The sequence below is a fragment of the Anneissia japonica genome, unplaced genomic scaffold (genome assembly GCF_011630105.1).
Source record: "Anneissia japonica isolate Jap-2015-1 unplaced genomic scaffold, ASM1163010v1 scaffold171_len658169_cov177, whole genome shotgun sequence".
In the NCBI taxonomy this organism is placed as follows: domain Eukaryota; kingdom Metazoa; phylum Echinodermata; class Crinoidea; order Comatulida; family Comatulidae; genus Anneissia; species Anneissia japonica.
The window spans coordinates 514164-541786 of record NW_022733907.1 but is presented as its reverse complement, the minus strand read 5'-3'; the positions used below and the strand labels follow the sequence as shown (position 1 = coordinate 541786).

The following is a 27623-nucleotide window of genomic DNA, read 5'->3' as shown; positions in this document are numbered from 1 at the left end:
TTTCCTATGGCTGAAATCTGTCCAATTTTTTTTTTGGCGGTATTCTAGGTCCATTCAACAGTTTCCAACAAAAATCTTCTTTTTTTTGCCACTTTGGCACGCCATCTGCTATGGATCAGCTGCTATGAGAGAGGGCGTGCGTCGCATGTAATAAAAATAACTTAGAGAAACGTCACCAACTTGTTCAATTTTTGTGGTAGGATTTTATTAGATGACAAAAATTTGACAGCAGTATGTAACTCCTGAGTGTCCACTGGAAATATAACAGTTAATGCTGAGTGTAGGGTTTGGTTATTTGAAGAAATATACAATTTTGGTGCACATATGATATTATCTTGTAAGATAATTCACCTATCTAGGCTAGGCTAGGCCTACCTACGTAGACGCCTGGGCAGTCGGCCGACTAACAGACTTTTTGCGGTTCGAAATTGATCTGCGTGTGCATCGCTTACACAGTGTGTTATAATACGCTAGGTAGTAGTAGGCCTAGCTTTGCCTGAATCACAACTTCCAGTCGGGATTTCGATGGTACTAGAAGACTTTTACCTATTTGAGTATAAATGAATATAGACTTTTAAGCTTTCTTTTTTGATAATTTATTAATCCATCGCATGATCTATAAAAAATGATGAAGAAAAAGAAATTTAAATTCCAAGTGAATTTCGAGGTTTGCCAACTGGACTCTATTCCGTTTGTTAATTGTGTACTGTTTGCTAAAGTTCGATTACTCGATGGAGGTACATTTTCAGAATTGTCTGCAAGGTAAGCTTGAAATTTCATTTATTAATATTATGAATGTAAGAAGGGCCTAGGCACCTATTTTTCTAGAGATTTTTTTGCGCAAATTTGAGCTAGTTTTTGAGATATCATCCGTGCAATTAAAATACTTTACAGTATGGTAGGCCTACCTTGAAAGAAATTCATCTAGTTACTGCTTTGTAAACCAATTTATTTACTCACTTTCAAGATGTATGTTGGTTTATTAGGATTTTCCACACATGCATACATAGGTAGGCATGTGAAGAAAAAATTAAATAAAAGTGAACCAATACCAATTCAATTAGTACCACTGGAAAGAGCTTGAAAAATCCTACACGATGACACCAAAATTATTTAGATCTTAATTAATAAGGAAATTATAAGCATTTGAAATCGTGAATTAGCGTCATTTTTATTACGTGTAATTGATTAGAATTTTGTGACCGAGAATGCGACTTTTTTTCATGGTTTTCGGCTCACGTATACGCCAATAGCCTCTGACACGACCTTGACCGGGTCGGTCAATTTTTTTTCTGAGCCATAAAATACGATGAAACTTAGGGATTTTAAAGACAAAATAATAAACAATATGTAGACTTACCTTTCAATAATGTAGGATTTGACCTTAGAGTGATATTTGTTCCATCAAAACATTTGAAATCTTAAAACTTTCTAGCGAAGATGATATTTTTGTCCGATCTGGAAAAAAAAGATGGTGGATGAAGAGTGGCCTTTCTAGTACGTCATCATGGCAGTATCCAAGGGATTTCCCTAACGACAGCCAATCAGAATGTAAATTTATGGGGATGTCCCCAGGGAGCATGATGCAAATGCGGAACAGTAACCTGGCAGAAAAAACAGACGCGATCAGCGCGCATCACAACATACCTAATATAGGTCCTACAGTCATTCATTAAAATTAATTAAATACAAATTTAGGCACATGACATAAGATATGCAAAAAATATGATAACATAATAATGATATAAATAATAATAATAATAATTATGTTTTATAAGTTGAATAATACATAAATTTAAAAAAAATTATGCTGCTTGTCATATGCAAGAAGAAGAATGATATACATGGTAATATAAAATATTAGATGCATAAGTGTCGTACCAAAATGAAGAAAACATGGTTAAAAATTTAATATAAAAGTTGCCTAATTAATACAGTAATGATATGATGTAAGTCGAGGAAGTGTTTAAATTATTGTACCTGTACAGTACATTTATGATAATGAAAGTGTGGATGGAGTTTAATACATTTTGCAGAACATTAAGTCATACTGTAAACTTCAATTAAATTAACCTATAGCATTATGGTCAGAGTGACTCTGTAATGTATTAAAACTTATGAATGTCTAAGAAAGAAGCAAAGAAAAAAAAACATAAGAACGAACAGAATTTGGAAGAATTTTTAACTTTGTGCTCTCATTGGGGACATCAGACACCAGGTCATGGCACTACCCCTGGATAGATACCACTGCCAGATTTAACATTATGTGATGATATTTACAATTGTTATTAATGGAGTCATTCTAGTCTTCATTTACAATGGAACATCAAATAGGGAGTAACCAGCTGCTCAGCTATTCTGTTCAGTAACCTTGAATAACAATTTCAAAACTGCATGTAAATACAATATTGACAATGACGTGTATGTTGAAGGTTAGTTCATTATGTTATGATAAAAACTGTATGCGTTGTAGATGGGATAGTAGGCCTACTGTAGTTGGATAAATAAATGTTTATTTCTTTGCTAGAAAAAGAGATTTTTTAATAGATTTGGTTATTAATGACATTACTACTGAAGAAGATTGCCTAAATGTTAACAAAAAAAAATTAATTGACACTGTATGAAAAATCTGAATTACTTTGCCAGTAAATTTATCATTCCAATGCAAAATAAATATTTTTCTTAAAAAACTTTCAAATTTTTATGAAACAATGAACCTTCAAAGTATGGTATATTTCAACGTCAATTTTCATAGATAAAACTTGAAAATTCTAATTGAGACAGATAACCAAGGAGTGAATGATACCATGTCATTTTAGTGTGAATGCAGTGGACTGTTCACTGCTATTATTATTATTATTATTATTATTATTATTATTATTATTATTTTTATTATTATTATTATTATTATTATTGTTATTGTTATTATTGTTATTATTATTGTTATTGTTATTATTAATCCAGGTTTGTTTTTTATTTTTTTTATTTATTTCACTACAATTGATGTTAATCTCTCATAATAATAATAATAATAATTATTATTATTATTATTTTTTTTTAATTTTTTTTATTATCTTTATTGTTCTTGTTGTTGTTATTCTTATTATTATGTTTTCGCCATTATCATTGTTTTTCTGGTAGGCATCTTGTACAGGTACGTGTTCCCTTTTTTGCCTACCAGACTCTGCAGGCAGCATCGGCCTACTGCATGTCGCTGTTGAATTGTGCAGCGCGTGCTACTGTAAATTAGTTATAATAAGATGGTTTAGACTTTTTTATATCTTGTTTCGAGAACTTATTTTTTTAAAGATTGTCAGAGGAAGGCAGAAAGAAATAAAAATAAAAATTCTCTTTTCGTTTTTTAGCAAGTAGGTTTGCTAAAACCATCCAGAGGGAAGAGAAAATAAAAATACAATTTTATTGGTGAATGTAAGCAGTGTATTAATGGGATGGTTAGGAAAAAATATACATCTTTTGGATTTAAAATAAAAATAAAGAAAAACTTTTCAGAAATTTCCATTTTTTTGGCATTTTATCATTTAGCCAAAAATAAAATTTTGTTTTTATTTGAAATCATCATTATTCGCAGGCGGCGTGTTCGCTAAACAAGGTCTAAAAAAAGTTTCACTTTAATATTTCAAATCATTCACATTATAAACTCGAGTTAATTACTCTACTAACATAAATTGATGAATCAAGGATGTAGATTATTATACACTAGTCATTTTAATGTTCAACACAAATAATAATTTCAAAATAATCACAATCTTGAACCAACACTTTTCTTTCATTTTGGAATTTTGCATGTTACTGTGTATCTTCAAACTGCTGCTAGGGGAAAATGAACAAGAATCTCCAAAATTTCAGGTTTTTCATTTCTCATGATTTATCTATCACTCTATCATTATCAGAGTGTGCAAAAACTTCAGAAAGACTATGACCCATGGTGTAATGGGTTTGTTGAGTTGGCGTGGAATGACCCATGTTCATAGTAAAAACCAGGTACTACTGTACCTTTGGACTGCACCGCTCGAATAATTATGTCCATAGCTGTCACTCACTGATTACATATTTGTATGATAGGCCTACAGGATACCATAAGTAAACTAATGAGCCTGACCCTGACTAGGGTCAGTGCCTTTGATATTTGATTATATGATTAAACAATAATCATAAAAATGAAATTGACAGAATTTTTTTTTATCACTACTGTACATTAAAGTAGTGATTACAGTATTACCGTATTAAGTTGAGTGAGGACATACAATCAAACATCCTAGAAAGAAATAATGTGCAATCCCAAATAACGCAAGATTTTTAAAAAAGTATTTAAGGTTGATTTTTTAACAAGAAACATTACTACGGTCTACCCCAAAAACAGTATTTTCAAAAGCCCAATTGATGAAAAAAAGAATCATCAAAACAACAATGTTGAATTTTCCCATTAGAATTTGAAAGTTATAAAAAATGAAAAAAAAATTACAAACTAATGTGACAAATCCACCCTTTTTGTGATCCAAACTCACAGCGTGTTACCTGACGTCATTTTTATCTGTAAACCTAGCGTTGTGGGAGAGGGAAGAAAAAATTACCATACTACTGTAAACCTCTAATTCTGTAACTGTGGAGCCTGTGTTGTTTTAGGTAGTACTGATAGCTCTGTGGAAAGGTCCTATAGTACTGCTTGTCTATAGAAGTTAGAGAAAGACATTTATGTTTTGGATATTTAATGTTCAGTTATTGTTCAGTACAGCAACTTAAATTGCTTAGAATAGATTTAAATAACGTTTGATGAAGCAAGAGCATTTGTCATTGAGACCGAACTCCATTCATACTCAATTCTTTATTTCATCCCAATTGGGTCAGTTTTAAATATAACTGGACTATAGGCCTGTAATGTAGAAGTATGATGATCCACAGGGATGACACTAAACATAAATTGTGTGGTATAAAAAAGACAGAAGGGAGTACTGACAATATAATTTTTTTTTAACTGCAAAATTTTAGGCAATTCTGACCCCTGACTGCCTCAAAAATGCTTAAATCTGATTGATTTTTCTATAAGAAAGGGTTATATTCAAATTCAAATTAAACTTTATTGCAATTGAAAAAATGGATTGGATGAGACAATATACAGTACACAAATAGATATAAAAAACTTTATAAGAAACAGGATAAACACTAAGTGGGAAAAACATCAAAAATTCACATAAAGAAATCTCATTAACTAATGATTTAAATAAGGTAAAAATTCAACATAAAAAAATATGAAATTTAAATTGCACTATTAATAAAATCACTTATCTTAATATGGAGTAAAGAAAGCATTATGGGGTCAAACAGAGAACATCACAAATGTACATCAAGAGAAAACAAAAATCAAAGAGCCACCAAAATTATTGCAAAATGCCCATTAAAAAAATTGCATCCAAAATTGTTATTAAAAATTTTAATTACTAAAAAGCATCAATTAAAAAAGATAATAATCATCAGCATAATTAAACATTCAGATTAGAATTCAAATTCCAATTAAAAAAATCATTTTTTGATTTGCTGACTGGTAAAAATTAGGCTCGGTTTGCCCCTGATCAGGATCAAAACACCCTAATGTGAACCAGACCTGATCAGAATTTAAGGCTGGTGTGAACCAGTACTAAATGCTGCCTAAGCCATCATGTCTTCTGTTTTGGAAGTAGTCATTTAAAACTACAAAGTGCTGACTCTACTATTAATGTATTGCATGACCAGTCAGCTACTTAGCATAATGCTATCAAGGCTCCCAGCTATCTGTCATACATATTGATTGATTCTGTACTAGTTGTTTTCAATTTACCTAGATGAACAGACATGTTCTCAGGATAACAATAATTTGGCCTTACAGTATGTCATTCTGAACCTGATATGGAGTATCTCTATATTTATCTGTATTTAGAGTCATTTATTTGGCTTATTAATGATACAAAGAAGAAATTTAAAACCTTTCTTGAAATTGTTGACACTATTCCCATGTACTGTACTGTGTACAGTACTGTACTGTTCAGCTAAGATAATGAGATTTGTTTTTAAATTATAGTAATCATACAATTGTGGGTTTTAATTAGACATTTTTACAATATTTCAGTATAGTACATGAAGATCATCTGCCTACTGAAATTGTTATGTGATTTCTTTTCTTTATTTTGCCTCCAGGGGCCAAAAACAAATTGTTTGTAAAAAAAATAAAATCATTGTAGAACCTACTAATAGTTCCTTATTGGATTCGTTACTTCCTCTTTATTTTGTTTACACTTGCAGTACCACTGTAAGTGCTATCCAGTACATACAGAGTTAGAAATTCAGGCCAAGTTTACTTCATAAATTATGATACTAAATAATTAGTATTTAATTACTACTGTAAATGAATATGGAAATAAAGTTAACGGATTTAAAAAAAAAAAAATTTAGTACTGTAGTTAAGACCTACCCAAGTCCTAAATTAATGAATTACTGATACTTATTCTAAACGTCCTACTTTTGGCGAATTGTCCCCATATTTACCATCTACAGTATGTCCTGCTGCCCTGTGCAACACCCCAAAAATGCCCAGATTTTCATTTTTGGAATATTATTTCTGCTGTCTTGTTTTGAAAAATAAATAAAAATAATGCCATCTCAGACCAATAAATAATCCTTTTTATGAATGAATCTATGGGGAGGGGACTGGCCCTGCTACTATCATCATGGATGGGATAAATTATGCATTTTCATCTTCCAGTAATTTTAAAGTTTTTCATATTATCCGTATTGTATAGGCCTACCGTACAAATGTATCTGCAAAACGGCAAAACGGCATTACTTGCATTTTTGTTGACGTTGAGATAATATCATTTAGGAATATGTTAACCACTCTTGAAACACTTCAGGATATCTTTTTAAATTTTTTCCATGGCAAAACAAGGAAACTTTTTAAATGTTTTTTTTTTAAGTGGTTTATTGCTTTGAAAATGTACATGTATGTTTTATGTTATGATATGAATAATTAAATAAAAAAATAAATAAAAAAAAAAACAAGGTAACTGAAAATTTACAAGGCAAAACAACATATCTTTGATATCAATAACTTTGCAATATATACCTGCGGTACAGGTAATCAAAAGACAAAAGTTTCACCAATAAATATAAACAATATATTTTTGCAATTTTAAACTGACTTTATTTATTCTTACTAAAATTAATGATTATAAATATAGAAACATACAGTATTAATAAAACTTCGCTAGGAATTTGACCCCTTGAAATAGAAAATGGAAGATGGCATAATTGCTCCCAGAAATAACAGAACTTGCAAAATATAAATTGTATTGAAGACGAATATCCCCTTAGTTTGTCCATTTTATTCTAATAATCAAAATTTTATTGTAACCATGTCAGTTTAAATTCATCATATTTCATCAACTTAAAATTTATAACAATGTGTTAGCTTTTGTATATTTAAAAACAATTAACTAATTACTCAACATTTGATTTAGTTTATACTGCAATTTGTTGTTTTATGTACAGATTTGATGTTCTTAAATAAAGATACCGAATAAGAAAGAATGGTATAATCACAGGCCCTATACTATAGGGCCTGTGGTCTACAGTACAAATAATTTACCTGTTCCTGATGTATAATTAATTTCACATTTTGTCTGATATAGTGTAACATTTGACCTGACAAATGTGAAAGTATACTACATACTTTTGAGTTTGAGAGTTTGTGAGATCATAAAGAAAAGGGTTACGTTAAAATATTTGCTTCCAATGTAATTCCTTACTTAAATCTAAACTAAATGTTACAGTCAGCGAGTGATTTCGCAAGTCTTCATGAACAATGGCATCACAACAAGTCACGGCTTTTTATTGGATGATGCAATTTAATGTAGGCCCTACCGTATTCCTAGGCACAGCGTTAAAATTTTGTTTATTTATCTATGGTCCTGCAAAATTTCAAAAGGGTACAACAATTTGTTTTAAACCAACTTGCAAACATACAATCTTTAACTATTTTTTTCAAAAAGTTAAAATTCCTGTGGGTTGGTGCTATAATTTCTCCGAGCTTTAATATAGAGGTATTTTTTTTTTGTTTTTTAGAGAGGAAGTTAGAAACAATTCTGTACATTGGGGAGCAAAGTTCAAGTTCAACTGTAAGATGAATGCCAATGCTACTACTGGTATATTGGAGAGTTGTTGTTGCAGAGTTTCAATACGAAAGGCAAGTTTATATCATGCGACGTTATTGGTTTTTTTTTTTTTTTCTATTGTACTAAAATGTGTATTGGTACTGTAATAATAAGTCAATTCTTTTATAGCACATTCAGTCAAAAGCCTCAATGCGCTTTACGACTAGGAACCACAAGCAGTAAATAAACTGTACATGTACAAGTACATTGTACATTGTGTAAATTTTCACATGTCAGGTTCTGTCTGTTGTAATACCCAGTGCAGCCAGAGTGCAAATAAATATTCATAAATAGGTTTAAAAATGATAATTAAAAATAATTTTACATAGCCAGCAGGCCCCTCAATATTATTTAGGTTTTTAGAGGAGTAATTATTGATGACTGTGTAATTTCAATTCAAGGGTCGGATATTCAAGGGGCCCAGCTTGTCGGGCCCCCTAAATTTTCCAAAATTATAAAATAAAAATGTGAAAGAAAAAAGAAAATTATATTCAAATTTAGGTGCTTTTTTGGCCCTCTAGAGTTGTCATAATCACAGCTTCCATTGGGTGACACTTCAAATTGATAAAAGGCTCGGAAAATAATCCTGAACTGGGGCCCATTCTCACCTACTGCATAGTTAGCTACTGTATGCTGCTGGCAGTACCCACCCTATAATCAAGTCAAGTCTCAAAACAAAATAGGTAATAATTCACATACTGTACGTACATTATTATATCTATAGCAAGTGTAGCAGCAGCACAGACACTTACTGACAATAATCAAACACCAACCTACCAATACACTATCCCACACTAATCTAAGAGACACTTCAATCTTATGGTCCTAAACTTTGAAACTCTCTGTAGATCAAAATCAATAATGTTTAAAAGTCCTTCCACATCTAATAGCTGTTCTTGTATTTGTTCTTTCATTTTTTCTTTAGGAAACCAAAGGTGGGAAATCATTCATGAAGTATGGATTTGTTGACTTGAATTTGGCAGAGTTTGCTGGAGCAGGTTGTGTGAGTCGACGTTGTTTATTAGAAGGCTACGATTCTAAAATACGGCAAGACAATAGTACTGTCAAGGTATGTTTACTCTCTTTTAATCTGCTTTTTACCAGGAATCTTAATATGAGTAAACACTAATTCCTCAGTCTGCCCACAATCTTGGCAGATAAACAATTAGCAATCATTATAAGGAATTGCACAAAAAATTAATATAATTTATATGAAATGTTACTTTTTTGACTCCTTGAATATTTGCAATAATGGTATTTACAAGTTGTATGCAGGTTTGTATAGTTTCTGCTATATACAGTAGAGCGCTTGTTATCTAGATCAAGAGCCAATCCGTCGAGAAAAGTGCATTTTTTTTTTTGTATGACCTCACCAGTTTATGTCTAGTTTTAGTTTTCTCATACTCGCAACCTAAGATTTAGCTGCAGGATCCGAGGCGATGAATTGAGAACCAGAAACTGGATGTATTTGCAACATTTTAATGAAATTTGATTATATTACAGGATATATTAAATTATTAATTACTACCGTGAGAAAATCATTATAGCTAATACTGATTGCAAATTCACTCAAAGCTCACTATTTTTTTTTACAATGATGGTAACAAAACGGGTAACTTTCTTGGCGGATTGGTTCTTGAATGAGATAGCAAAAGCTCTCTAATATCTTCCAAGATGTTGCAGGTTATTCAGTGTATGCCAGTCAGCAAGTTTTAGCGATCAATGTTTAGATTGAATGCGAGAGAAGCAGTGTATGGTACCATTAGGCTGCAAAACCATGCAAATGAGCATGCACAAGAAGAGATTTGAGATTTCACATGGTACTGTAGATTGCATCATGGAATGAATATCTTGTGAGAACAAACTTGAATTTTTAAGGATACGCAGATATTCATCAGACACTCTTCAAGCTGCAGCAGCTCTAACTCTAAAGATCCATAATCCATAGATGATACTATACCCAGGTTCAATTTCCAAGTGATTTGGAATAGTTTACTGACGTTCCAGCTAATGTTATTCAAAATCAAACAACATGCATTCACCATAGCTATGTCTGTAGAATCGTCAAGCTGTATGGGATTACCCAATTCATGTGACTCTGCTCAGTCTGTGTTTTCAGATGCCAGCTAGTGTTCATCATATGTCAGTTAATTTTAATTTAATTTGTTTCTTATTTTTAATTGAAACAATAAAGATCCTTGAATCTTGAATCTTTTCTCTCTATAGGTCAAGATTGAGATGTCTCTGTTGTCAGGTGACTCGGTATTCAAAGCGTAAGTATTATGCACTTGATTCTGGTTCATGCAGTTGTTTGTTTGAAGCAGAACTATTGTAATTCTCTTCCGTTTGGTTTACCAGCAAAAGGACATAAGATCGAACATGTGCAGAACACCGCTGCCCATCTGATCCACCAAGTCCCAGTTCATTACCACATTACCCCTGTGTTGAAGCAATTGCATTGTTTCCTGTTGTGATATAAATCAAATTTACTATACTTTTGTTCACTTTACAAAGCTTTGCACAACACTTCCCCAAAATTTATTACAGAACTCATTAACCTATGCCCCTAAAGGAACCTTGCTTGAAAGCCTCCTTAGACTTTCTTTTACTACACTCTGTGTGGCCTTCAAATCAGTTTTGGAAGTCGGTCATTTCCCCTTGCCTTGGTTGCACTTTGGAATTTTACCAACTGAAATTTGACAAAAACCTTGGCCGTCACATGTCAAAACAATCTAACTCTTATTTGTTTTTTACGTTGTTTTGCCTTGGAATGGCCAACCTAACATCTACACATTCCAACAACTACTCAAAACACATCTTTTTATTTTATATTTTGGCTAATTCTGGATTTTTATTTCTAATGTATTAAAAGCGCATTGCACTCAATCAAGTTTGAACTATTATTTATTGTTACAGTATTGTTTACATTAAATCTGAAGGTTTACGAAAACAAAATTGGCTGGAACTGATACTTGCAGTAGTCAAATTGTTGTTCATAATGTATCATTGTGCTTGTATTGTACAGGCCATCTCAACAGGCCACGACATCATTGCTTCAAGATGATGGGGATGAAACGTTGCAACGTAGTATTAAAGGAGATACAAGCAGTTCTGTGGTTACTGGTCAATTTGGCAGCAGTGGAAGACATACTACGAAACAAAGACCCAGTGTCTTGAATTCTGGTAAGTGCTGTCATTATGCTGCCTAAAACGGGGCACTCGGTGTACCGAAAGCCGTCGGCCGACGCGATTCTATGAAAAATAAGTGCAATGATGTGTGCGCAATGGATCATTTTTAATGACGATCCATTAGACTGCAACCGACATTCAATAGGTGACATTGTGTCGTCTAGAATCCTACAGAGTTGGATTTGTTGTACGACGGTCGCACGACCGTCGTACGATGAATGGAATTCCCGGGTTAACGCTCATTATTTAACCTAAAAAAAAAAATCAAAGTGATATATTATTAAAATCTATACTATTTTGAAGGTCTGGTGCAAATATCTACGACAGAGCCGGAAATTAAATGCCTACCAAGTGAAGAAGAATTTCTACAGAGTCATTCTCGTAGCTCAAGTTACAATAGCCATGAAAGTCAGTGTGGAAGCCAGCAATCTAAAGGCAGCGGGTACAGTAGTGCACATTCACGGTCCTCAAGCCTTACAGAGCATTTCTCTAGTGCCACAAGCTTAACGGAACCGATGCCAGAAAAGGATCAAGGAGGCGGTGCAAGAGAGTCTGGTTCATGGTCAGGATCATGGAGAGGCGTTGGATCCAATGAGAGGAGAAGAGTATGTTTAACATTCTTATTTTATCTTTTTTATTTCCTATTGGATCAAAGACTTCTCTGGTCTGTTATAATCCTTTTCCATTATTAATATTTGTACATCATCATTTTTAGTGTATTTTTTTTCAATTTAATTGATATTTTTTATTGTACTTAACAAACCTGCTTTTTTGTGTAGATTTTTTAGTATAATATGTATTTTTCAATATGGATGTTTTTGTATAATGTAGTTTTTTTAACACTTTGTAATAAAAATAATTTCAGCCTTTGGCTGTTTTTTTGCAATTTTATATGTTTTTTATTATTAATGAATAAATAAAATGAATGATTGATTGATTAATTGATTGATCAATTGACTACTTAATTAGAAATAATTAATTAATTAATTAATTAATTTCCAGAAACATCCTGAAGAACTCAAACAACAGAAGAGAGTTGATGATACTAGATTGGATGCAGATGAGATTGTCGAAGAATTAATCAATAAACAGGATTTGGAAGCAGGAGGTGTTGCAGGTAAGAGTACATTTTAACATGTTAATAAAGGCCCTTAAAATGCTAGGTGGGTCACCCTTCAATATGCTCATAAATATAAACACCATCACATCTGCTATCATTCACCATTTGTACTATCAACCACAAATGTTACCTTCAATTTCCACTATCAACCAACACTTTTACTATAAAATAGCACTTGCAAAAACTTGTAAAAACACAATTCTGTACCATTAAACCCTGCTACCTTTTAGCATCAAACAATAATTTGTCATTGTTTACAAAACAAACAGTACCTTTGCAGTACAAATATTTGTTTAGTATTAATTTGTAAATTTTAAGTATATTAATATGTATAAATTGTTTGCTTGCAGAAGAGATGGGTTTACATTTATTTATTGCCAAAGATGGTTCCACAGCTCTAGGAAGCCAGCGACTTAAGGACAGGTAAACTATAGAGGAACAAATTTCATTACATGACAATAAATTTTCTTATATATACCATATTCAATTTCAGTTGATTTGATGATTAATTTAATTAATATAAGGAAGTGTGTGAAAAACCCAAGGGTGTATACCATCTCATAACTTAGTAGATGTAATGTATATTTTATTAGTTTTAATACTATTTTACCAACTACTCTACGTTTACTGTATGTCTGAATTTTAGGCATGCACATTCTATATTAAGCATAATTTTACTACATTGGAATTGTTTTATGTGTGGAAATCTTATTGTTCTTATTATGTTATCCCATTTAATGTCTTCCTATCTATTGTTTTAATATTTTTTTTCATGGCAGATGTACACTAAATCTTGTATTGTATGTATACTTTTCTAAGATCTATTGCCTCTGTTTTAAAAGCGTTGTTTCAAATGAAGTTAAAAATATAGAGCATGGAAACTATAGTCAGATGGTTAATAGGAAATATACACACTGTATATGAATGGGGCGTTTATTGCTGTAAAGGATTATTTGAGGGAGGGGTTTTTTTTTTTTTTTGTTTAGTCTTAAATGGATACATACAGTGTATACTCAAATAAACGCCCGGGCTAAAATTTCACTGAAATGTGGAACTACAACACAACGCAATGTGTTATTGCATAATCATAAAGACTTCTTGATCCTAGCCACGTTAGAAAAAATGTAATTCTACTGGAGTAGAACATTAATAGAATGTGTTGATGATGTTTCTTTCATTAGATTTGTTTACAGTGATTTAGGGCCTCAGGGAGACATTTATTCAAAATTAGGCTCTACAGTAGTTTATTCAAGGGAGTGTTTATTCAAAGAGGGGAATTTATTTGAATAATTACAGTATTGAGCATTTTATTGCTATATCTGCTATATAAATGAAGCATTCAAAGAGGGGAATTTATTTGAATAATTACAGTATTAAGCATTTTATTGCTATATCTGCTATATAAATGAAGCATTCAAAGAGGGGAATTTATTTGAATAAATACAGTATTAAGCATTTTATTGCAATATGTGCTATATAAATGAAGCATTATTATTATTACTACTAATATTGTTAATTATACTTATATTAAATAAAACGTGACATATTTTCTAAGGTTATCATAAAAATTCACTAATAGCAAGCAAACTTAACAAATATATGGTTTTTCTCTATAAATGTGTTAACGCGTACTTTAGTTGTGATCTTGTTCATCTGTTTGGTTTGCATGTTAATTCTAGAAGTCTTTGTTCCTGTCCTACCTTTAATATCCCCTTTTGTAGAGTTGATGTCTGTAAACGTAGTTTTATTTCTAGACTTTCTCTTCAATATAATTCTCTTATTTTAACCTCTAATATTGACATTTTTCACAATAGTTTGTCTATATTTCATTCTATTATTATTAATCATTTGAATAGGTGAGATTTTTGTGCTCTTTCGTCTATATATTTGATATATTTAAATTTTATATATGTTACCAGCCTGTTAGTGGCGATGATTTGCTGTTGGTCTGTTGAAATGAAATAAAATAAATAATGCATCTCAAAATGTATAATGCTATAGGTTGTGTATAAAGACCATTGTTCATAAACAAAATGACTTGATCCACATCAAATCAACCTTTGTAATTCACAGATAAATTGTCTCACCTTTCAAACATTAAATATAACATTGCTTTCCTTTTCAGAATGTCAGAAGGAGTGTTTGAAAAAGTAGTGATAGATCAAAGATAGTGAAGATGTCATTGACAGAGCTCACAGGCAGCCAGCTAAGTTATTCTACCTGAATTTGTTGTACATTGTAGAACAAAGCAAAGTTCAATTATCACCAAGAATGCATATCATGAAATATATCAGCAGAGCTGTACCATGAAACAAACAATACAACCTGAAGAGTTAAGGAAGACTTGAGCGAAATTATAATCGATGATCTAGAACATACTTTCCATATTTCCATTGTACCTGATTATACAAATTAACATTTTCCTCCAATATGTTACTGTTAAAATAATTATAAATAGTATTGTAATACTAATATAATGTCTTACAGTTTAATGTGTCTATGTCTATGGCAAAGTGTAAGACAAACACAGAAACAATGGTACATTATTTTCTGCATTTTACAGTTTTTTTGTTTAAAAATATCATCACAACTATACAATGAATGGAACTAAAGGTTATTTAATACTTAAAAATGTGTCACCATAATTAAACAAAATTATTTATTTTTTACTGTAAAATATAACTGGTTAATTAAGGTAATTAACTTGAGTGCATTCCTGCCATAGAGTACTTACCTCCACGCACCCTGTGTCTGAATGCCGAATAATACACACAAGGCATGTATGGATGAGACAAGTCATCATCATCATCAATTTAGAGTCTATTATTATTCCGTGCAAGTGATTATTAACAACTCCCTGCTTAAGGTGTAGGTTACAGAAAACTTTCCGAATTTCTGTGATCATGACATTTTCATTTGACCTGACTCCAAAATTTAATCACCTCTTCCTTAAAGCTATATGTACCCCTCCACACACATTTCTGCCGATCCATTCATTAGTTTTTTTTTGTATTTTTTTGTTGTACTTCTAACAAACTAACAGATAAACTGTGATGAATACATAACCTCCTCGGCAGAAGTAATTATCACACATATGGTTTGTAACACTATATAATATCTTTAGGCAATGAAAATCAACAAGTGTTAAAAGAAATAACACACTATGAAAATGCAGATGACAATGTGAAGCTTGGTTTCCATACAATCGCTACATGCCGCTTTCAGTGATACTGATTGGTCGGTCAAATCTGGGAGCCTTCCCGATCGCGTCGGGGGCTGCTACGCAGCAAAACGATTGCACTGAAAACACTGCATCGACAGTGTAGCGATTTTAAGGAAACCAAGCTTAGCCATAATATTGTTTTATGTCTTAACCTTTATCACATACATGCACTCTTTGTACTATAATATTATTCTGGAATATGTAAAATCATATAAATGTTTGTTGATACTATGAATAACACATAATTTTAGCAATAGTAAGTGGCATTGCTGGTGCATATGCAGTGAATGAAATAAAAAAAAAAGAATGAAACCTAATCTCAACATTATTTTTTTTTTTTTTTTTTTTTTAAGTAATTGGTAATTGTGACAGAAAAAGCGGGACTAAAATTTTCATTTTTTTTTTTGGTATTATTATTAGCTCAGCAGCCATGACATGTAATTAAATACATTAAGGCTACAATAGCATTCACACCAGAAAGCTATAGTGTACTACAATTACATGAGTGCAAGGGCTTTAATAGCATATTTGGTGCCATGAAATAATGTGCAGATGTTGATTTCTTGTTTTGTTAAGCACCATTTTTTTTATGTGTGCTGGCTTGAACCAAAGTCAAATAATGTGTACAAGCAAGCTCTAACCATATCTGGTGATTTTAGGTCAAGTATCTTACAATTTATGAAGTAAATTAACAATGCATATGTACATTTGATTTAGTTTGCTGTAAGTGTGGAAAGTAAAGATTGTTTATAGTTGTTGTGATCACTCTTAGAAGAATGGTTGACAGTTTGTGTTTTTTTTTTATATATAGCTGCAGAGTATTTTATTTTTGAGTTTGGAATTGTGAATTTGATTATTATGTACAAGTAATATACTGCCAGTTCAGTGTTAATAATCCATATTTGAATCAGGATATATAGTATTATTTAGTATTTACTATATCTTATCTACCAACATTTTATATAATTACTTATTGATCATGATAAAAGTATTTGTTCATAACATGTGTTGTACATTACTCTACTAAACTGGTTAAATTGTACTTCGCATAAGTTAACTGATTTGTATAGTCATTTGGACATTATAATTGATACATAAGTGTTATATAGTTGGGTAAAATGTGCAATCTGTAACTCAATACCTACTACACAATTAATATGAATTACAGAAAAATAGTAAGATTATGATGTAAGAACATGTTCTGTTGAAACAGTTAGCATCTTATTTCATTTAGTGGTATTTTGATGATTTAAGAGATGAAAGAAATGTTTAGAATGTGTTTTACTCAATACGTTTTCTTCACCTAGTTGTAGAAATTTTACGATGTAGACTAATTAGTTGTTTTATTAATTCATAAATACATTGTATAGATACTACATAAGGTATTGAAGTATTAAGAGGAACGGTGTGTACTAAGTGTATGTTAAACTATATAGAGAATGATGAAAAATGTAGTCCATAGAAAGTATAGTTCCAATAATGAATAATTACTTTATGGTTGGTGGAAAGTATGTATACGTATAATTATTTTAAGAGCTGCTGATGCATCTTCATTAGTGATGCAAGGGTGTACCATTCATAAAACCTTGTTATTCAATATTAATTTTGATTGAAGATGATATGAAGTATCTCTCAATTTTAGAGAAGTTAGTATTTCCCTATCAGGATTAAAGTCAATATATTTTCTTTTTATTCTTAGCACCTTTATGTTATCCATGCTAATTTCTATTTCATATAATTTATTAATATGTACTGTAGTATAGAGTTGATCTTGAAGTCAAATCCAAAATGGCATTGAAAAACTGTTCAATTTAGATACAGATTATTAATTAATAGAAAACACAACAATTTTGATATGTAAAATAAGATCAACTAAGAAATTATTCAAGTGAGGCAAAGTGAACATAGGCAAGTTTTAATGTAGTACATTGATGAAATTTAAAGGTTGTCTGTAATGAAAATTCCTGGCAGCATCACTAACTTTGTCTTAAAATTTAGTTGGTAAGGTACCGTAAATTATCAAATAGCACCTCTTTATTAATATGCAAAGCTTTGGAATATGCCCAACGCATATTTGAAAGCAGCGCTTATTAGAATATTCTATGTAGAAAAAGCATTGCGGTGCTTAATCAATAGTACATATTACCCAGTGTCACGTGTGCCTTGGTATTCTGTATGGGTAACTGATTTCGTATGGAGTAAATATTACTGACATTGTATAAAATGTCACATAGGCCAACGTACAATACATGGTACCAATTCAAAAGGAGAAGGTACGGTATTTACATGGGAAACACTATGGTGATGTGGAGCAAGCATCACCTACGAATGTGTACCTTGAATAAGGGCTGCACTGGAAAATCTGTATAAGCATCGCAGTTCATTTGATTGTTTACGGTAAATGAATGATAATTGAGGTTTTGGGTCCAAACCCTGATGTGGAAAAATACTGTATGTATCAAAAATTCATAGGTGGTGATACACTGTATGTCATTCAGAAATTATGTTTGTCACAGTATTTTGCTGATCACAAATTTTTTTTTTTTTGGAGTATATCATCATTCTAATGTAATTAATTATTAAACTGAAAGAATAAGAAGAAGCAAGTACAACTTGATTTTGATGATGCCAATTTTCTTCCATGTTTTTGTTTGCAGGAATTGCTGGCAAATTTGCAAACTTAACAAATTCAACATATTGTGATATGTGCAACTAATAGCAACATTTTGTTTTTTTAATTGTGGCTTATGGGCATAACTGATATTAATTTTTTGTACTTTGCTACTTAAAACTTGTGCTATTTTTCAGAATAAGAAAAATATATAGAAACATTTATTCATATCATATATAGTTTCTTCCTTAGATATCGTTGACATTTGTAAAATGTTGGTTTCGGTTTCCATGGTGACTAGTTAGAATTGAAAATACTGTATGAAGAAAAAAAAGTTTAATTTAAAAATCGAATAATGTACTAAATGTTTTCTTTTATATTTCTTATCTCTCTTAAATACATTTTTTTAGTTTTATCTTCATCATTAGATCTTTTCTAATTTCATATGTTTTGTATTTAGAACAGTGAAGTGTGTTTAATGTTACTGATGTTTTAATTGGACATATTTATTTACTTTTATAAATGTCCATAACAGTTTCCAGATGAATTTTTTTTTCTACCTTTATGATACAGAAATTACCACAATGCAAACAGTATCACACCATATTAAAGCTTGTTATTGAACTGTTTGAGCTGGGAATACACTTTCAGATTACAGTCTGATGAATTGTCTGAAAGAAAACAAAATACACATGATTTGTTTGATTTGATGTCTCAACAGACATAATATTGAAGCATGCTGTGTATTCCTGGCTTGAAAATAAACCAAGACACCAAAGTACACATGATTTGTTTGAATTTGAGGTCTGAACAAACATTAAAGTCTGCTAGTGTGTTCCTAGCTTGTGTTCCTAGTGTGTTCCTACCATGACATCAAAATATACATGATTTGTTGTGTTTGATGTCTAATCAAACATAATATTGAAGCCTGCTAGTGTATTCCTGGCTTGAAAATAAACCATGAGCAAATTAAAGATAGAAAGTAGCCAGGTTAGTGCTATAATGTTATTGTGGTTCATGGTAATGACTGGTTTTGAGGGGGTGGAATTATCTGTGACATATGGAACAGAAATGGGTTTAGCAACAGTCGGTGTAAGTCAGTCTTTTAGCTCCATGCTTTATTATTGCTTCATGATTAAAGTAGTTCGAATATGTTTACATGTTGTATGATTTTAAGTTGATCTTCCAGACTTTGTGTGGTTGTTTAATTTTTAATTGCTTTCAGATATTTTACACTGCATTTAATTTGTACCATATTTTGGTCTGATGTTTTTGCACTCTTTTTCTATTTTCTGAATTTTTCTATTTTAAAATGATGTTCAGATGATTGGAATAAAAATAGAAATTCAGTCCTGCTTATTTATTTACAGTATTATACTATAATCAATAATGTAACTTTAGTTGTTTCAATAGTAATAATATGTGACTAACTTGAAATCTGTAGATCGTATTGATAACATAAATTAATAAAAAATGAAGATTATTCAGGATGTAAATTCTGGAAACTCTGACATCGTAATCTCTGTGATACTTCGTTTGTAGTTGATTGCGAGATGTGAAATATTCTTATTTATGCTGTAAATTATTTTCTATAAAATTAAGGCTATAGAGTTGTCATCACTTTGTAACTTATATAATAAAATTGAATAAATGTATCTTCATGTGATTACTGTAGATTTTACTCTTAGAATTTATTTTTACTTTTCCTGTGGTGTTAGGTTTTTATTTTTTGACACTGTGTCCCTACTTAAATGGTTCAATTATTAAAAAATAGTTTTCTCTTAACATTGAATTGTTCAATGAACTCCTGCATATACTCTATAGTAAAATGAATAAGTATTACTGTAATGATTTTTTCTTTTTTGTCCAATTCAAAATGTTTGAAATTGGAAGTTTTGGCTGAGGACCCGCGGCAGCCGTAATGCAGCGCCAGTACCGACAAACATATACAATATTCTCCCTCTTTTGTCCCGCGCCTAACTCTCACGAGGGTTATTCTAAGACCAGAGCGATACGACCTTAAATAAACCCTGACGCTGGCCGGGTTTGAACCAGGGTCTGTAGCAAAAAAGTAGGAACATTTACCTCTCCCTGGGACTAGAAGGCATGCATCTTAACCACAAAGCTAACTTGTAGAAATGAAATGGTATGAGTGAAATGATATGGAATGATATAGAATGATATGAAATGACATTAAATGAGTGAAATAATATGGATTGATTTGAAATGATATAAAATGATATGAAATAAGAGGGAATGATATGAAATGATATAGAATGATATGAAATGATTTGGAATAAAATGAAATGGTACTGTACGGTACGACATTATGAAATGATATGAAATTATATGAAATATGGTATGAAATTAATGATATGGAATGATATGAATCGGATATTAAATGATGGAATGATATGGAATAATATGAAGGCTTGAAAATATATGAAACAGTATGAACATTATGGTATGACATGGTGTGCAATAGTATGAAATGCCTATGAAATTATATAAAATAATATGAAAGGATAAATGATATGAAATGATATAATAAGGAATGATATGAAATAATATGAAATGATATGAGAAACAATTACCAGTAGCAATAGGCCTACGCTTGTCATGGCAAGAAATCATTTAATATACCATCATCTTCATTACTGTACTTTAATTTTGTATTTTGCTAGTTCCATGACAAAATACATTCAGTTCTATAATGTCTAGCTTTTGTTTATACCTTTTTTGTCAAAATAATGGCAGCGTAAACAGGCCCATAGCGGGGCGGGGTTGGGGGTTACGACGAACCACCCAAAAACTGGATAAGGTCCGCATAAATGGCGAAAAATTTATATTAATAGATATATTTAGGCCTACAATGTTCTCCAGAGTATCGGAGATAAGGGTCCACTTTCCACTGAAACGAACCTCCCACAAAGTAAGTCATGCTACGGGTCTGGTAAAACAATTGACACACAGACCTAAAATGTCAGTTGTCTGTTCGCTCCTAAATGAGGTAAAATAACACGCCGTCACCATAGAAATCGTCAACATTTTAATAAAATAGTTTTGTTAGGTACAGTCCTATCTACAGTATATTCTTTAGCACAGTACAGTACTGAACAAACCCGTGCAAATAATGGAATAGCCCAAAGTCGAAATGTTGACACGTGAGTTCTGTTTTTGTCAACCACCCCACACGAATAAGATGAGAACGGTAATCCAGTTTGCGTTAGAAGTTTTCTTGTTTCGTACAGTAAATAGGCCTAGGATACAATAAATAATATTTAATTTAGTAGAATTCTTCATAAACTGCCGAACTAATTAATTATGCCCAAGGGGCTGGTGACGTAATTATTCTGCTGTGCCTACACTAATGTTAGGCCTAGGCTAGGCCTAATAGATAGGGACTTTATTTAAATGCAAATCAGTGAGTGGTGAGGTTCGGCCGTGGGTTAGATCTTTTGAATGAACCTAGGCCTAGGCTAGGGCCAGCCTAAACCATTAGTTCTCAATGTTATTTGAAGGGCCAAATTATTTTTAGAATTAATCATAAGCCTGGGTCAGAGATAATTTCTGAGTTGCAAGTAAGGAATTCTGAATATTTATAGGCAAGAATAATTTTAATAATTTTATTTGTTCATTCATGAACTTTCTAGCTAGCTAGGCCTACTGACTGTAGAGAGACATCTAGGCCCAGTAGGCCTAGCTGTACTTGGTAGATTTTCTAAAATATTACTTCTTCATTCAGCATCACCACTCCGCAAGATCCTAAAGCTAAACAAACTCTATCATGAAAGGTAATGTTTTTTCTAAGACACAAAAACTCTGGAATAGTTAGTTAATGAGATACAGATTTTTGAATATTTAAAAGAAAAAGAGGTGTCACATAACCACCCTTTTTTCCACCTTTTCCAACAGTTTTTAAATATTCGAAAATCTGTATCTCATTATCCGTTCCCGAACTTGTCGTCAAACAGCTTTTTGAAAAATCACTTCTACAATATATCAATTTTTTTTTTACCTCTGTAGCCTGACTTAAAGTAAATTGTGGATAATTTTTGTTATAATAATAATATTGATTTTTAAAATTATATATATTTGTGCATTTTGTTTTCAGGTAATGAACTGAAGAAGTGATACAGCAAGGCTTGTATGAATAGTCTGTCACTACCTTTATTTTGGTTTTTAAAAAGAAGATATTTTTATAATGAAAGAAATGGAATTTGATGGAGGTGAACTGACAAAGTTGGTACTATTGGCAAAGAAGAAAATAAAAGAAAACACAGTTGGAAGGCTTGAGAATGTAGCAGCTGATAAACCAGGCACACATCGTGGAGTGGAGTGTGACGAAACAGTGCAGTTTGTCATTGACACAACACCGGATCAAAGTTATTGCAATAAGAATATTGAAGAGACCAATGAAGACAATACCAGTACTCCGATTCAAACATCACCTATTTTGCAATTTTCAGAATCAAAACCTGCAGAACAGTAAGTCTCATTGATAATTTTAAGCTATCATTATTAATGTACTGTATTGTATAGTACTTGTATTGTACTTGTATTGTACGTGTATTGTACGTGTATAGTTAGTGCATTTGTGAGGTCTCACTACAAAATGAGTCTCATCGTTAGAAAATAAAAAAAATGAGTTTATATTACATTTTGGTAGATCACATTATAAGCTTTAATTTGGTCTTTGAATAGCTTCCCTAGGATAAATAGGTCCAGAGATGTTAGCATTTAAATTTTAGGTGTATGAGAACCTGGTTTTGAGAAAATCTGCCTCAAAGATAAACTATACCTGTACAAATAATACGACTAGAATTACAGAATATGCGAATAGAACACTTTTTTAGTAAGAAAATTCACTTAAAAAGTACACAATCATAAAATATAATTATCAAGTTATTCAAAAACATTAAAATCTAAATTTTGTAAAAATATTCCCTTTGACCTATTTTGGTGAATATCTCAATATGATTTCACCAACGATGCGTCTCATTTCGTGGTGAGACCTCACATTTTTATAGACATGTTAGATAGCTTCTTTTTTTTTTCCGATAAATAATGTACTTTTCTTTCTTTCTTTTAAAAAGAAACAAAATGTTAATTCCCAATGTGGATGAATATTAAAGGGATGTCTATGTAGTTTATTCTAGAATACTGTACATTCAACAGCAGAAAACTTGCCAAGCCAAAACCAGCATCAATGACAGAAACATGGAAATTTTCTTGATATACTAAGTCTCTGTACTAATATACCATACTGCCTTATTCTTAATGCTAATTATTCAGTTTAACAATTAGCGACAGTACGCTGGTTTGGGAATGGCAAGCCTCATTTAGGAAAATATATTAATATCCGGAAGCTGTAAAGAAAGTAGCTCAAAACCGAACTATCAACCTCTCCTTTGTTTTTTTTGTTTTTTAATTATATTATTTAGTTTCCTGGTCAATACAACATACCCATGACAATTACTACAATAACCTGAATATCTCCATCCATTCTTCTGCTGTCAAGACAAATTCCGCAATAACTGTGGCTTATAATTAATACATCTTGAATATCAAATTTCCATAAATTTTCTGTAGGATTGAATTAGCCTCTGGGCTGGATTCTGGTGTAGCCAGTGATGGATTGTACATAAGATTTGCTGAAGAAAGTGACAATGCTATCCCAAGACAGCCACAAAAGCATGAAAAGGTAAAGTACAGTAGGAAGTACAATGGTATATAAAATAGAACCAGTTGGATACAGTGGTGGTATTTAGAATTTTTTTTTGTTGGAATGGTGCGAGTGGCAAGGTGCAAGTGGTTAAAGACTCAGAAAGGGCAGAATATATGGTTGAGAACATGAAATGCCCAAATAAATGGAAATTTAAATAGAATTTTCATGAATTATTGGTTTCCATTAAATACGGCCTTCAAAATGCTACTTTGTTGGACCTTCAGGGATTCTTCTTCCAGAACCCATCAGAGCTTTGCCCCTGGACCCTGTCAAAAGCTGGGTTGTTGTGTCCGTCTGTGTGATTTAATTGCAGATGTGATAAGTAGTCATGGAACTGCACCAGAGATAGTCTTAGATAAATATTTACTGTACAGTATTTACATGCTTTATCCAAAAGGTGATGGAAAAGAGTGTCATTACATCAGATTTTGAGAAGCGTCATTCAATACCATCCTACCAAGAATCAAAAAGGCAATTGAAGAAGCAGCGAAAGGTAAACTCTTGTTTAAAAACCACTATTACCTGTCTTGATACTTGTCATTGTCAGTAAAAATCACAAAGAAACAATAATTATGGATTGGCTAAGTTTTAAAGATTATTAAAGCCTTTGATGCGGATTATCTTGTGCTTATATTATAGAGTTTTTAATTTATATGAAAATTGTTACTTCAAAATAAACAATTTAATTATCCACTATTAGCAATAAAATAGTACCAGTAATTATTGTAATAACAATTAATGGCCATGCCTGTTTAAAGAGAACTGAAAATGTTTTTTTTTTTTTTTTTTTGTGAATTGATTCAGCTGTGATACTGCAAATTATATGAAGTTTCAATAAATAAATGTGAAAATATGTGTCTACATGCAGATGTGTGCTACATGTTACATCACAATTACTGCACAGTAGAATGATTACAGCATGGAAGCTGCATGAATCAAAACTGTAACCCTAGCTACCCACATGGTCATACTGCAGTTTTTTTTTAAATATTTAAAGCACAGTACACCAAACATTTATTGCATGATGATGTACCAAAGTTAGCAGTTTTACATGTGCATTGTCTACACTTAACACAGCTGGTATAGAAAATTACACAGAAAAACAAGAAATATGGAAGTTTCATTCATGAAATTTTGTTATGGCATTGTTATATAACTTTTATTTATGTTTAATTTTCATCAGTTCTAATAACTGGACAAATTGAATCTTGAAAAGCAGAAACTTGAATTTTATTTTTCAAAGTTCGTTTAAGAAGTATACCATCTGTAATGAGCTATTTTTTCCCCCCAATATTTGCATTTTCTCACCATTAAATGAGCATAAATACTTTTATCTATATTCTTTTGCATAGACTTTTAAATGGATTGGTAATGCTAACCAATTAAATGATGTTTGTACACATATGTCTGAAATCAATGAAAACTGAATTATTTCGATCTGTATTTTACTTATTGATATTTATTAATTCTTTAAAAAAATGTTAACTTTTTTATTTAGTTTTTTTATATTTCACTACATAAAGTATACCTTAAACTGTTTTTCTTTTCTTTTTTCCTTTAGAAAGAAAAAGAATCCAACTCAGGAGGTGGTTGGTTCAACATGAAAGCAGCAGAGATGACCGATGAACTCCGAAGAGACCTTAAACTTATTCAAATGAGGTCAATGTTGGATTCAAAACGCTTTTACAAAAACAATGATATGAAGAATCTTCCAAAATTTGTTCAGGTATATTGTAGGCCTGTATAGATTCTACAGTGGTGGCACTGGTCCAAGTATCAACCAGTTTGATGACCTTTTCATTGCTTGATTTTTTTTTTTATTCATTTATTTCGTCCAAAGAACACAAATTAACGGAGAACAAAAAACAACACTCAGTTTGCCTGACAGGATTGCCAAAAAGTGAACTGAACCACTGTCTAGTGGCTCTCAGAAATGATAAGGGCCAAGTGTCCCGTAAGTCGACGAAGACTTTTGGGAATTGGGGACAATTCCCAAAACAATATTTGATTGTTTTTGCTAATTTATTATCATTATCTCACAGAATTCAGTGGCAATAGGTATCTCCATGCACAGCAAAATGGAATTACATGTTTTAAGAAAGCTTACTTAACTGCTTTCTTCCAATGTGGGACTCCTGTTACAATTGAATTCTAGTTAATATTGATAAAAAATATTGTTCATGATTTTGATAGCTACCATAAGAACTCGTATGAAATATCTATAGTCTGTACAGCTTGTTCAGTGTTTTTTTTTTCTCCTGTTGTGAATATTATATGATTTTCTTTTCAGATGGGTCAGGTGGTTGACAGTCATGCTGATTTTTACAGTCATCGCATTCCAAAGAAACAAAGAAAAAAGACAGTAGTCGATGAACTGCTTGCTGATGCGAATTTAAGAAGGTAAGATCATAATTATGATGTTAATATTTCAAATCTTTAGTGGGTCATCGTCATGAATGATGACCAATAAAGAGTCAAAATACTGAATCTCAGCACGATGACATGTATATCATTCCTTGGAGTATGAAATAATCTTTTGTATCTTAAACTAATCAGTTGGCCCTCTGCTAAGCAGAGATATTTCAAAGAATACACTAATATGATGTTTAATTGGGACATGTGCTTTAATAACAGTAATAATAAAAATACCAAATCAACTACTGGATATAACAAAATCATATAATAAAAAATGTTTACATTGTTTGTATTAAGTTGTTTTAGAATTTATAGAGTATTTAACAAGCATATAAAATTATTTTGTTTTAGAGAAAACAAGAGGAAGTACCTTGAGCTTCAACAAAAATCTATACGTGCAAAATTTTCAAGAGGAAAGAAGAAAGGGGGAAAATCAAGGCCAACTGAAAAATTTACAATTTAGATTTTGCTGACATTTTATTTAGAAACCACTTTATTTATTTATTACTAGTATTTATTTAATGTATTCTGATATTAATTCAAAAAAGCAGCCTAAGATGAAAGTCTTGTACAGTATTTACAATCTATAAAGATAAAATACAAATAAAATTAGTTGATAGGATGAGAATCTTTATGCAATTCTAATTCAAGATTATTATTTTCAAAGCAATATTGAGCCATTATGATTATTTTTTTTTATTAAACAGCATTCTAAAATAAATTGTAGAGAGAATATTTTGTGTACCTTTAGAAGTTTAAAACATTTTCACTTGGCATCCATTTTTTCCCAAAATGTTGTACAGTTAAACTTGCCTAAGTCGACTTTTCCTAACTTGAATAATTTCCAAGTTGAACGTATTTTACACGCTAAATCGTTATCCATTAATTAACAATCTGTAAGTCAAACAAATTTTTAATGGCATTTGGTATTCGACTTTGGTCAATTTTAGCTTTTTTTACATCAAAATTTTATGTTTCTGTAATGATCTCAACAGATGGCAGCAATTTAAGATTTAAATATTGATAACAGTAAATATACGACTTAATCTAATCAATAAGTCTAAATCAGTTTTTTTTTCTCAACAACCTGTCCCAGTGAATTGGGATTTTAGGGAAAAGTTCATACCAACAGCTTT

General features: G+C 31.4%; 2 protein-coding genes across 4 annotated transcripts; both read left to right on the top strand.

Annotated features, from left to right (window-relative positions):
* The first annotated feature begins 141 nt into the window (after nt 1-141).
* LOC117116253 (protein FAM102A-like) lies at nt 142-20018 on the top strand. Its single transcript, XM_033260251.1, has 9 exons — nt 142-762; nt 8113-8233; nt 9127-9270; nt 10428-10474; nt 11227-11384; nt 11694-11995; nt 12393-12507; nt 12861-12933; nt 14636-20018. The coding sequence occupies exons 1-9, from the start codon at nt 626-628 to the stop codon at nt 14679-14681; spliced, it is 1143 nt and encodes a 380-aa protein (XP_033116142.1). The 5' UTR covers nt 142-625; the 3' UTR covers nt 14682-20018.
* Nucleotides 20019-21479: 1461 nt separating this feature from the next.
* Nucleotides 21480-27220, top strand: LOC117116264 (deoxynucleotidyltransferase terminal-interacting protein 2-like). 3 transcript variants are annotated; one of them, XM_033260268.1, is made up of 7 exons: nt 21480-21555; nt 22459-22832; nt 23937-24048; nt 24470-24565; nt 25634-25798; nt 26363-26472; nt 26839-27220. In XM_033260268.1, exons 2-7 carry the CDS (start codon nt 22549-22551, stop codon nt 26948-26950), a joined length of 879 nt encoding a protein of 292 aa, XP_033116159.1. In that variant the 5' UTR covers nt 21480-21555; nt 22459-22548; the 3' UTR covers nt 26951-27220. The 3 variants fall into 3 exon arrangements, with proteins under 3 accessions (XP_033116159.1, XP_033116161.1, XP_033116160.1); XM_033260269.1 differs by lacking the exon at nt 21480-21555 and adding an exon at nt 22102-22138; XM_033260270.1 differs by lacking the exon at nt 26839-27220 and having other exon boundaries at nt 26363-26476.
* The last annotated feature ends 403 nt before the right edge of the window (nt 27221-27623 follow it).